This window comes from Anabrus simplex, chromosome 3 (assembly GCF_040414725.1).
Source record: "Anabrus simplex isolate iqAnaSimp1 chromosome 3, ASM4041472v1, whole genome shotgun sequence".
NCBI classification, from domain to species: Eukaryota; Metazoa; Arthropoda; class Insecta; order Orthoptera; family Tettigoniidae; genus Anabrus; species Anabrus simplex.
This window is the reverse complement of record NC_090267.1, coordinates 434,196,652-434,208,984: the sequence shown is the minus strand read 5'-3', so window position 1 is coordinate 434,208,984 and position 12,333 is coordinate 434,196,652. Positions and strand designations below refer to the sequence as shown.

At 40.8% G+C, this 12,333-nt stretch overlaps 1 protein-coding gene across 2 annotated transcripts in view; it reads left to right on the top strand.

Moving 5' to 3' along the window:
* Window positions 1-9,877, top strand: part of LOC136866471 (mitochondrial inner membrane protease subunit 1) — a 35,037-nt gene extending 25,160 nt beyond the window's left edge. For both annotated transcript variants that reach the window (XM_067143462.2, XM_067143463.2), the window contains one exon: window positions 9,474-9,877. In XM_067143462.2, coding sequence (XP_066999563.1) covers window positions 9,474-9,647 — 174 coding nt within the window. In that variant the 3' untranslated portion in view covers window positions 9,648-9,877. The remainder of the gene's footprint in view (window positions 1-9,473) is intronic.
* The last annotated feature ends 2,456 nt before the right edge of the window (window positions 9,878-12,333 follow it).

The following is a 12,333-nucleotide window of genomic DNA, read 5'->3' as shown; positions in this document are numbered from 1 at the left end:
GTTTGACACTGAAATGTGCGACTAAACATTCCATGACAAAATATACGCGGAACTTCCTCTCTAACCGAGCTCGATAGCTGCAGTCGCTTAAGTGCGGCAAGTATCCAGTATTCGGGAGATAGTAGGTTTGAACCCCACTGTCGGCAGCCCTGAAAATGGTTTTCCGTGGTTTCCCATTTTCACACCAGGCTGTACCTTAATTAAGGCCACGGCCGCTTCCTTCCCACTCCTAGCCTTTTCCTGTCCCATCGTCGTCGTAAGACCTATCTGTGTCGGTGCGACGTAAAACAACTAGCAAAAAAAAAAAAAACCTTCCTCTCTGGATTGTGTTGGCTATCCTGATTGTTTACTAAAAATGGCCTCATCAGATGGTAGTATTGCCAACGAGATGGAAATGATGTTGATTTTTACCTGGGTAATTACAGAAAACGTAAAAGAAGTGCTAAGTAGTAAAAAGGACAAGTGATAAGTTTGTGAGTACTCAACTTTCCTGTAAATAAGCAAAGAGTTCTAATTAGTAAAATTTCAAGCATACTACTTAAAAAAGATGAACCATTTAAGTTCTTTTTAAATATTCATATGATGTTGTTGAAGAATATGATTGTGTTGAAATTAACAAAAGGAATAGTATTGCTGGTTGGCCATCACTTGCTGGTATTGAGCTGCCACAAAAGTACAATGGTACAAGGCCAGTAAAGTCAGCAAAGCTTAAGGACTTCCTTGAATTACTTGAATATGTCCTTTCAGGATATCACCATTGTACAGAGAACAGACGGCTGGCAATGGCCAAGAAGTGGCTAAGGAATCATTCTTCAGTGCATTAGAATATGCCCCATACAACTGATGATTGTTCCATGAGGGAGAAAGTTATGCCATATCCCAAAATAAGTTTGCTGCATCTTTATATGTAGTTTACTGTGTATAAAACACCTTTTTCTTGTATTGTATGATCATAAAGGTTGGTTACAAATATAAGGTAAACTACAAATGAATATCGGAGTTTTAACGCCTTATAATATTGAATACATTAAACTTACAGTTATAAATTAAATGTCAAATGAAAGAGCAACTCAAACAGTTTTATTATGAACTTTACAAATGTTCAATGTGACTACCATTTGTTACGCGGCATACATCAAGTCTATAGTCGAGTTCTTCCCAAACATTATTAAGTGTGTCTTCAGTAATCTCGGCAACAGCTGCTTCAATCCGGTTTCTTAATTCAGGAAGGTCAGCTGGTAGCGGAGGCACGTACACACGATCCTTGATGAAGCCCCAAAGGAAAAAATCGCATGGCGTTAGGTCGGGAGAACGTGGAGGCCATGCCAAGCAAGTCCTGTCATTGGGGCCCTTGCGGCCTATCCAGCGCTCGGGTACAGTGACGTTCATCCAATCGCGTACGTCGTTATGCCAGTGAGGTGGCGCACCATCTTGATGGAAAATGAAGTTCTCTGGCTCATTTTCTTCCAACTGAGGGAAGAGCCATTGCTCTAGTGTATCGAGTTAAGAAGTACCAGTTACAGTACATTCACCATAAAAGAAAGGCCCATAAACCTTTCGCCGGGATACGGCACAAAAAAACATTCACTTTAGGGGAATCTCGTTGCATTTGTACCAACTCGTGAGGATTTTCTGAGCCCCAGATGCGCACATTATGAGTGTTTACATGTCCACTAAGGTGAAAGACCTATTCATCACTGAAAACAACACGATTCTTAAACTCATAATCATGTAACAACATGTCATTTGCGAAGTTGGCATGTAATCTGTGTTCTGCTGGCTTTAGAGCCTGTAATAACTGTAAACGGTAAGGACGTAGCTGTAAGCGTTTTCTTACAACTTTCCAAACGGTCGACGCAGGAACTTGTAATTCACGACTAGCCTTCCAGACTGATTTCTTTGGGCTACGAGTGAATGACTCTCTCACTCGCTCAACAGTCTCTTCACTTAATCTTGGTCGTCCCTTGCTCTTCCCTTTACAAAGGCAACTGGTGTCTTCAAATGTATGATACCATCTGCGAATGTTATTATCACTTGGAGGATCACAACCGAACTTAATGCGGAACGCACGTTGCACAGTAACTACAGATTCTGTCTTTGCAAACTGCAAAACACAAAAAGCTTTCTGTTCACTAGTCGCCATCTTGGCTACTATCGCTGTCTAGCGGATTGCGGTGAAACCATTGCATGTACATGCGCACTGGTGCCAACAAACAAAACTGTTTGAGTTGCTCCTTCATTTGACATATAATGTATAACTGTAAGTTTAACGTATTCAATATTATAAGGCGTTAAACTCCGATATTAATTTGTAAACACCCTGTATTATAATTATATAGCTAAGTCAATGCAAAAGTGATTTTCTTCATTTTTTATATTCCTATTTTTCCAAGCAACTTTCATTTTTAATACAGTTCTATTATATGGTATTGATAATTTAAATCTACTGCAATGAGATAAAGTAATGAAACAAATATTTTTATGGTATAGTTTTTCTTAACATTAACAAAAGCTGATTTTTCTCTGTTCTGACAAAATGTTGGTTAACCTGTTTTTTAAGCACCCATTCAATTTGTCTATGTGAGAGTGCATTTTCTTCACTTGTGTACATAAAAAATAAATATAGGAATAAATTTTGATTCAGACTTACAGCAAAAAGTAACAAACATTGAACTAGACATACAGAAGCTAAGCCTGGTTAGCCAGGCCCACCCCTCACATTAGCAAGTGAAGTTAGTATGTTTAATACTATCCAATAAAATTTTCATCAAAGGAACAAATTTCAATGAATCATACACCAGAAACACCAGAGGGCAACAAAAATGAAATCTCAAGGGCAAAAGGTTACCAAGAACCAAGAAATCATCACTTATTGGAAAAAGAAACATTACCAAACACCTTCCAACACTCTTCAGTAATTGTATTCCAGTCCAGCCTTTTTTTTTTTTTTCCCTTATACTGTTCTTGACAGAGTCCATCCATTTTGCTCTGGGCTTTCCTCTTGCCCTCTTTCCTTCTATCTTAGCCTCCGACACTTGTTTTGTTATCCTTCCCTCTTCCATCCTCATAACATGTCCAAATCATCTCAATTTATTCTTCTCCATACTCCTCAGGAACTTTATCTCACTGGCCTGAATTTTACTCTCATTTCTTCCTGTCAAAGTCCAAGTCTCTGATGCATACGTTAATCCAGGAAAGGTGTGGGGAAACCCTGAAAAAAGGATGTGGAAGGCAATCAAGAGAACTAGTGAAAGCAGTGTATAAAAATTGTTTCAGTTGTGTCCAGACTCCAGTGGGGAGAACAGATTGGTTTAGAAACTAAATTAGACTAAGACAGGGAAGTCTTTTGTCTCCACTTAAGTTTATAATAATGGTTATGGATGAAATTCTAAAGAAAACAAAGGCAAGATGTGGAGGGGATATGAAAATATTGTTTGCAGATGACATAGTGATCTGGGTAATCAACAGTACAGAAGTACAAATCCATTTAGAGGCTTTAAATGACATTATTGAGAAATATGGTATGAAAATCAGTATGCAGAAGAACAAATTAAAAAGACCTGCACCAAGTGAGTCAAACATGTTCTTGGACACTCACAGCACTAAAAGCTATACAATAAACTAGGCTCTAGATGGATCATTGGCTGAGCTACTTCAGTAGTACTTAGCAACTACTAATACATAATTTCTTCCAGATATTGCATAGGAATGTTATCTGCAGCTTGGAAGAAATTTTATTCTCTAACAGTATTCTGTGAATAGCTTGAATTTGTTTGGCATCATGTGCAGGAAATATGGAGATAATTGATCGAAACTGGTTAGTTATTTTTGATGCTTGGCCAAAGATACTGTGATTATGTAATATACACTGCTAGAGAAAATACGGGCAACATTTCCAAGGACTGTGTTCAGTGGCACCAGTTATAATACGTGCATATTGAGGGGTAGTTGTTAATTTGTTATGGACATCGGCTGTCAGATGGCAGGCAGGAGGCCTGTCTTTGCGCACTCTGTTTTGACTCTGCTGGCAGTAAATGTGGTGAGGTTAGAGGTGAACAGTGTTTGTAACATTCATTTTCCTACAACCATGCCCCGCTGACAAGTACGGGCTCCTGTTGAACAACTTCAGTCAAATGAACGGGGTCGCATTGTAGGCCTGCGGAAAGCCGGATGGGCGCATCGACGGATTGCTGCGCATGTTGGGCACAATATATCGGTGGTGTATCGTTGCTTTCAGCAGTGGTCTGTGGAACATTCCCACACCCATAGACCAGGCTTCAGACGTTCGTGTAGTACAGACGCACGTCAAGATCGACGCATTGTGCGAACAGCCGTTGCCGACCGAACATCATCCAGGGACAAAATACGGTCACATATTGCACCCTCTGTGTCACCAAGGACCATTGGAAATGGTCTTCTTGCAGCAGGATGACAATCACGTGTGCCTCTGGCCAGGCTACCACTGACACTGCCGCTCTGGTGTCGTGAAAGATTCGACTGGAGAGGGCAATGGCGCTCTGTTATCTTCAGTGATGAGAGTAGGTTCTATCTGTTTGCAAGTAATGGAGGTACACATGTCTGGCCTAGTGAGTGGCCTATTCCAGAGTGCATTTGCCTGCAACACCCTGGTCCCACCCCAGGCTTCATGGTGTTGGAGGGGCAATCATTTACAACTCACAGTCACAGTTGGTGTTTCTGCAGAGTAACATAACCAGTGCCTGCTACATTTCACAGGTTGTTGTCCCTATGCTGCTGCCATTTCTTGGACAGGAAGGTGATGTGCTTTTTCAGCAGGACATTGTATGTCATCATACAGCTGCTGCAACTCAACACGGTCTATGTATTATAAAACAACTGTCCTGGCCAGCAAGATCAGTTGACACATGTGGGGCATGATGAAGCGGGAACTTGCACGTTCTCCAGAGTCTGCAAGTAACTTTGCTGAATTGCATCAAAAGGTGCAAAATGCTTGGGACAATCTACCACAGGATGCCATTTGGCACTTTTGATCGTTTTCATACACGAATACATGCCTCTAGTGCCGCCAGAGGTGGGGGAGGGGGCCCACTGTGTATTGATGCGAATGTTTGGGCCCCCTTTACTGTGACTTACTTATATTTTATTTGGTATGAATTTTTAATCAAATACTCCTGCATTGATGGAAGTACCTGTCACATCGCTTGTGAATAAAAATGACCTTGTCCTTGAGGATGTTGCATGTTTTTTTTATTTCAGCATTGTAATTACTTGATGTAAGTAAATTGGAACTTCTCAGTAGACAGCCTCATGATTTGTATGTTAATCTTTATAGGGCTTATGTTATGTATTTGTTATTAACTAGGGCTGGGATTAAGATGACAGTGAATACAGTCCAATAGAAAAATTACTATCATAACTCCTTCGCTCACGGTGTCTGCTGTAATTTAGTAAATTACTGTTTTGAGTCATGTCAGACTGGCTCCTTAGCTGAATGGTTAGCACTAGTGATGGGCAACGCACTCACTCGAGACCGATCCTCCTGTAGCGCAAGCTGTGCGACGTACCAGCAACTACTACTGTAAGCTTGTTAGTTTATCATTGGCAGTTTTTGCGTTAAATAACTTTCTCGTATGAAAACGTATGAGCCAATACATTTTGTCAAAAGCCTGGAAAAGTACCGCATGTTCAACTATGAACCTCCTTAATACCATTAACGAAAGTGAAAACCGAATGTTAGTATCTTAAACTGTTCACGGCTCATTTGAGGTGGACATCTTAGCTGAATAACCCTTCATAATTTGCGAATAACTGTAGATAGGATGTACACCTACTTGGATACTAGAGGCGTGCATTTTTCAAACTTGAGACGGGGAAGATGTGCTTTGCTATATATGCAACCCCCATTACACATGAGTGGAACGTGTAATCTAAAATGCCCGACTTTGCTTCAATTCTTTCAGCAGGGGTGATGGACAACGCTCTCGAGACTGATTCTCGTGTGCTGCGAGCTGTGCGACACGACGTCCCAGTAACTACGAGTGTAAGCTTGATAGTTATCATCAGCAGTTCTCATATGGAAACGTGTGTGACAATAAATTTTGTCAAAAGCCTAGGAAAGCACTGCATGTTGAACTAAGCTCCTTAATACCATTAACGAAAATAAAGACAGAATGCCAGTATCTTAAACTGTCCACAAGTTATTTCAGGTAGACTTCTTAGCTGATTAACCCGTATAATTTATTAATAACTGTTATTAGGAAGTAAACCTACCTGGATGCCTCACAAAAGTTGTCGGCAGGGTAGCTTCTTGTGATTCAGACCGGGCCGGAGGTGTTCTGTGACTATTCCTCTTCATTTATATTATGTGTTTTTTAAGTGTCAGATCATCCCAAAAGTATTTCTGCCGACGCATTTTACTTCTTTTGAATAAACAACACAGCGGGCATCTATGTGGCATCTCTTCAAAATAACAGACATCCACGACTTACATTGCATTTCGGACATCGTCTTCAAGTTGTCGCGTACAACTAGACACAATTACACATTGCACTGTCATATACTGAAGTACCTAATTATATTATTAGTCTGTTATTAACAAATACATCGCAAATGGGAAATATCCCAGTGGCAGCAGTCACTTACAGTACCGGTAGTGTAATAATAACCAGCATACTGATGTGGCCAAGTTTTCCTTCGTAAACAGGACCATAAGGGATTGGAATAAATTACCTGCAGCAGTCTTTGATAGATTCTCTTCCGGTATCAAAATTGTTTAAGATGATGATTAGTGCTAGTGGAAAGTGAAAAGTAAAAGCTGTAAACGACGGACACTGAATTTGTGATTTTCTGCTGGATTTAGAATGTTAAACTAGTAGAATTTCTTCTAATATTTTCTCTCCATGGAATTGCTTGTTGTTGTAGTTGTTGGGTAGTTTTGTTTTAACTTTAATGTCACTTGTAGTGTTAAGCTAGTAGCAAGTTCAACCTATAATAGTATTGTCAGCCATAGTGTTAAGTAATGGAAATACTTACGTTGTGTGTGAATTTGTGTATAATGATGATGGATTTAGAAAGTTGAACTAGTAGTATTTGTTATATTTTCTTTCGTTGGTGTCGTTATAGTTGTAGGGTAATGATGGTTTAACTTCACTTTATTATCATTGTATTTTTATTTTTTTTTATTTTTTTTGCTACTTGCTTTACGTCGCACCGACTCAGATAGGTCTTATGGCGACGATGGGACAGGAAAGGGCTAGGAGTGGGAAGGAAGCGGCCGTGGCCTTAATAAAGGTACAGCCCCAGCATTTGCCTGGTGTGAAAATGGGAAACCACGGAAAACCATTTTCAGGGCTGCCGACAGTGGGGTTCGAACCTACTATCTCCCGAATACTGGATACTAGCCGCACTTAAGCGACTGCAGCTATCGAGCTCGGTACTTGTAATGTTAAGCTAGTAGAAAGCTCAACCTATAGTATTGTAAGCGGTAGTGTTAAGCACTGGAAATACTGAATTTGTTTATGATGATGCTGGATTGAGAATGTTAAGTTAGTGGTACTTCTTGTAATATTTCCTTATCATGGAATTGCTTGTTGTACTCTTGTTGTTGTTGGGTGATTATGCTAACTTTACATATGACGCGAATACTCTATAACATTGTAAGGAATTATTTCCTTTGTCACCAAAATTTCGGTAAACACAAGCAATGCTCATAATATGATATTGAATATGGGGTCTGATAATGATGTACACTTATCTATCGAAAGAATTGGAGCAAACTCAAGCATTTTAGATTACACATTCCACCCATGCATAATGGTGCTTGCATATGCAGCAGGGCGCATCTTGCCTCGTCTTGAGTTTGAATAATGCACGCCTCTAGTATTGTATCCAGGTAGGTGTACCTAAAGTAGCCATCAGTTTTTATACTTAACCTATTCATTCGTGTACTTATCACTGTATACAATGCCAGAATGCATATCCTTTATAATTATGATATACTGCGTCAAAATAGACTTTGCTAGAAATGAACGCCCTAGTCGCTTGTTGAAACGTATTTACGGAATGGAGAAGGTGCGTGGTTTGCTATTCGCATACTCGGCAAAAACAACGCTCTCGAAATTTCTCGCGAGAAATAGTGTCTGCAGTAGTCTTGGAAAATCTCGAGACCTCTTATCGGACTGCCCATCACTAGTCGACAGGGTAGCTTCTTGTGATGTAGACCGGGGCGGAGGTGTTCTGTGACGATTCCTCTTCATGGATATTATGCGTTTCTAAGTGCCGGATCATCCCAGAAGTATTTCTGCCGACGTATTTTACTTCTTTTGAACAAGCAAAACAGCAGGCTGTGCTATGTGACATCTCTTCAAAATAACCGACATCCACGACTTACGCTGCGTTTCGGACATCGTCTTCTACAACTAGTACAATTTTACATTGCACCGTCATATATCGAAGTACCTCATTATGATGGGAACACTCTATAACATTGTAAGGAATTATTTCCTTCGTCACCAAAATATCAGTAAACACAAGCAGGGGTCGTATGTTATTGAATGTGGGGTCTGGTAACGATGTGCACCTATCTGTCGAAAGAATTGGAGCAAACTGAAGCATTTTAGATTACACATTCCACTCATGCGTAATGGTGGTTGCATATGCAGCAAGGCGCTTCTTACCTCGTCTCGAGTTCGAATAATGCACACCTCTAGTATCCAGGTACGTGTACCTACAGTAGCCGTCAGGTTCTTTTTAAATCACTCATTCGTGTACCTACTGCGTACAATGCCATAACGCGTATCCTTTATAATTATGTTATACTGCGTCAAATTACACCTCGGTAGAAATGAACGCTCTAGTCGCTTGTTGACACGTATTTACGAAATGGAGAAGGCCTGTGGTTGGCAATTCGCATACTCGGCGCAAACAACATTCAGCTCCGACTACCTGTAGGCCTACGACACAGTGCTCATCGCACAATGCTGGGACAACGCTCTCGATATCTCGAGAAATCTTGAGATCTAGTCTCAGGCTGCTCATCACTAGTTAGCACTGTGGCCTTAAGTTGAGAGGTTCATTAGTTTGATTCCTAGCTGGGCCGTGGATTTTAGCCGCATCTGGTTAATTCCTCTAGCTCAAACTGATGTGTTTGTCTCAGTAGAACTATCTATACATACACAACACTCCACACTACTAAATGCAACCAAAATGCACAACAATGTAAGCTCCCTCCACTTGTGTAATGGGTTGATGTCACAACCCCCACCAGGATATGGGAAAAGCGGTGGAAGAAGACTGTTTGAATCATATTATAAGATGCAAGACTTATCATATGCAGGTCTCAGCATTTTGAATTCCATTATAAACCTTGAAATTTATTTGCCCAAACTAACAATTAGTATTAAAGATTTCTGACAATTTATTAGGTAATGTGTGTTTTATATATATGTAAAGGTCTCCTCTTCAGTCCATCATTAATCTATTTATGCTTCATCTAGGTACCAAGAGGACATGTTTGGCTGGAAGGTGACAATCGAAGCAATTCTGCAGATTCTCGGTCTTATGGTCCAGTGCCTCAAGGTCTGATTAGAGGCCGAGCTTTGTGTAAAGTATGGCCTCTAAGTGATGTAAGAATGCTGACAGACAAAGGAAAGTGGGATATAGTTAGATAACATCCAAATTAATGTTAATAGCTGGATATTGAATGTTTGAAATTATTTGGATAGGATTATATTCTGTTTGCTATAGTAACAGTGTATGTGATCTCAAATTCAGCCACTCTTTCTTTCTCTGTGTTTACATATGATTAACTGTGTATATTTTTGTAGATCTCAGAAACTGTTTATTTTATATTTGAATTTGTGTCAAGTAATAAATAAAAAGAAAAAATTCCAATGTATAACATTCTGCTTATTCTAAATCTCAAAAGGTGACTTTTATGTACTTTGCTGGGTGATAACTGCAATTCTTTTTTTTTTCTTTCCTTTCTTTCTTTCTTCATATTCTCTCTGTCTAAGACGGTACACATCATACGGGATGGACTGTCCAGTATTGACATGAGGTATTTCTGATAAATGTTGCATGTGACTTGTATCCAATAGCCGGGCTGATTGGTTCGGACGGTTGAGGCGCTGACCTTCTGACCCCAACTTGGCTGGTTCAATCCTGGCGCAGTCCGGTGGTATTTGTAGGCGCTCAAATACGTCTGCCTCGTGTCGGTAGATTTACTGACACTTAAAAGAACTCCTGCAAGACTAAATACCAGCACCTCTGCATCTCCGAAAACCATAAAAGTAGTTAGTGGGACGTAAAGCAAATAACAATGTACTTGTATCCAATAAACTTTGCAATGTGTTTGGAAGGATTATGGAAATGTTGCTCATCTCCAACAGGATGCACATTGAGTGCAGCAAGTTGGATGTTCAATGGTATTTAGGGGTAGTGTTACATGTTATCACTTAAAGTTTCTTCTGGCCCCTCAGGACTACTTCCAGGTTCCTCAGTATGGGACAATATTGCTTGTAATTTGGAGAAGAATTGATATCCATAGAGACAACCAGCTGGTCCATTTTACACTAGCAGAAATTTAAAGTGTTACACCACTTCTCATAAATGTGCCACATCTTGTGGAGATGATCAAATATTACATATCAAATTATAGAAAGTTTGTCCGTTCCGGGATTAATCCATCCACAACAAAGGCCAGTTTTAGTAAGAGGTGTGCCCACCTCTTGCATGGATACATTCTCATATTCGTAATGACTGAATAAAAAATTCTTCAGGTGTCCTCTTGAGAAACTTCTTGCCATGCTTGAAGCATTGTTAGGTAAGGTCTGAGAGATTTGTAGCTGGAGGCTGGTATGACAAATGCCATCCAATGGCATCCCAGATACGCTCTATGGCAGACAAATCAGGGTAACGGGCAGGCCAATCGAAAGTCCATATATCTCTTAAGGCTTCTGTAGTCTGATATGCTATGTGCTCTTGTCGTAGAACATGTTATTTAGTATTTTGACCTTGTAGCTATCAGTTTGCATTCGGGAGATTGTGGATTCAAACCCGACTGTTGGCTCAACCCTGAAGATGATTTTCCATTATTTTCCAGTTTCACACCTGGCTGTACCTTAACACAGAATGGCCTGAATAAGTCAGGTTTAGCATCAGAAAGGCTATTCGTTTCACAGGAATGTTGTGATAAATATTGTAACGAATAAAACTCCATCTGTTTCATTATTCCAATTTATTTCCGAATGGCCTAATAAATGCACACACACATATATACCCACACAATTCTAATTAACCATGAATGGCCACACTCACTAATTGCTATCTATTTACAAGTCCCTCTGTCTTACAGCATAGCGGGCGGTCCAGCCCGTTGCTCTACCTGCCGATGCTTAATCCTTACTTTCACTTTCCCCAAGTCCAGTCACCTCATACAGCAGTTGTGTATAGACGCTGGATCTGAACTCAGGGCTACGGGCCACTCAACATACGATGACTTTTCACTGGTTCGACTCCACAGACAGTCCAGTAATTCACACAGTCACATGCAGAGAACAACTAAACAGCTGTACAGTATTCAACAGCAGGACGATACAGCAGCGAACATTAACACTGCCTTTTATCCTTGCACTCACGATAGCGGGTTTCCTTCCTGACTCATGGCCTATCCTCAGTCCATGGAAATACACAAGCACACAGTACTCTCAGGTATTACACGTACTCGTTTCCATCATCTCCAGCCCATCTACTCGCTGGTCGCTCTGACACTACAATGACAGCTCGCTTGCAGGGGCCTTGTATTTATACCTTGATGTTGGGCCACTAGAACATTCAGGGTTCTGCTGGAGATCAAACTTTCCTGTCGTATCTTCCAGAAATCGCATGGAGAAACTAGAAGAAGGGGCGTGGCATGTCTCCTCGGGTGGGCTGGGAAGTTCCCCGAGCTGGTAATACCTAAGGGACTGCATCAGGGCTAAAGGTCGCTTGGGCAAGTAACATTGCCCCCCTTCGAGAGCTGTTCATCCCGATCGGTTACTTTCTCTGCCGTTCCCCGGTAAGGCGCCAATCGGTCCAGATGCACCAACTTCATCTTGCTTCTCGGGCTCCGTTGTATGCGACAGATGTCATTTATTATCTTGACAACACGGTAAAGGCTTTCCCCACGCTCACTGGAGTTTTAGGGACAAACCTGTCTTCCTTATGGGGTTATACAGCCATACCAGGTCTTCTTCCTGATATCCGGTAGTGTCCACTCATTGGTCTATCGTACCTTCATTTGGTCGCTCTCTATTCTCAATCTCTTCTGGACAGCAGCGTGTACATCCTCTAGTTTCCTTGCTAGACCAAGGCAGT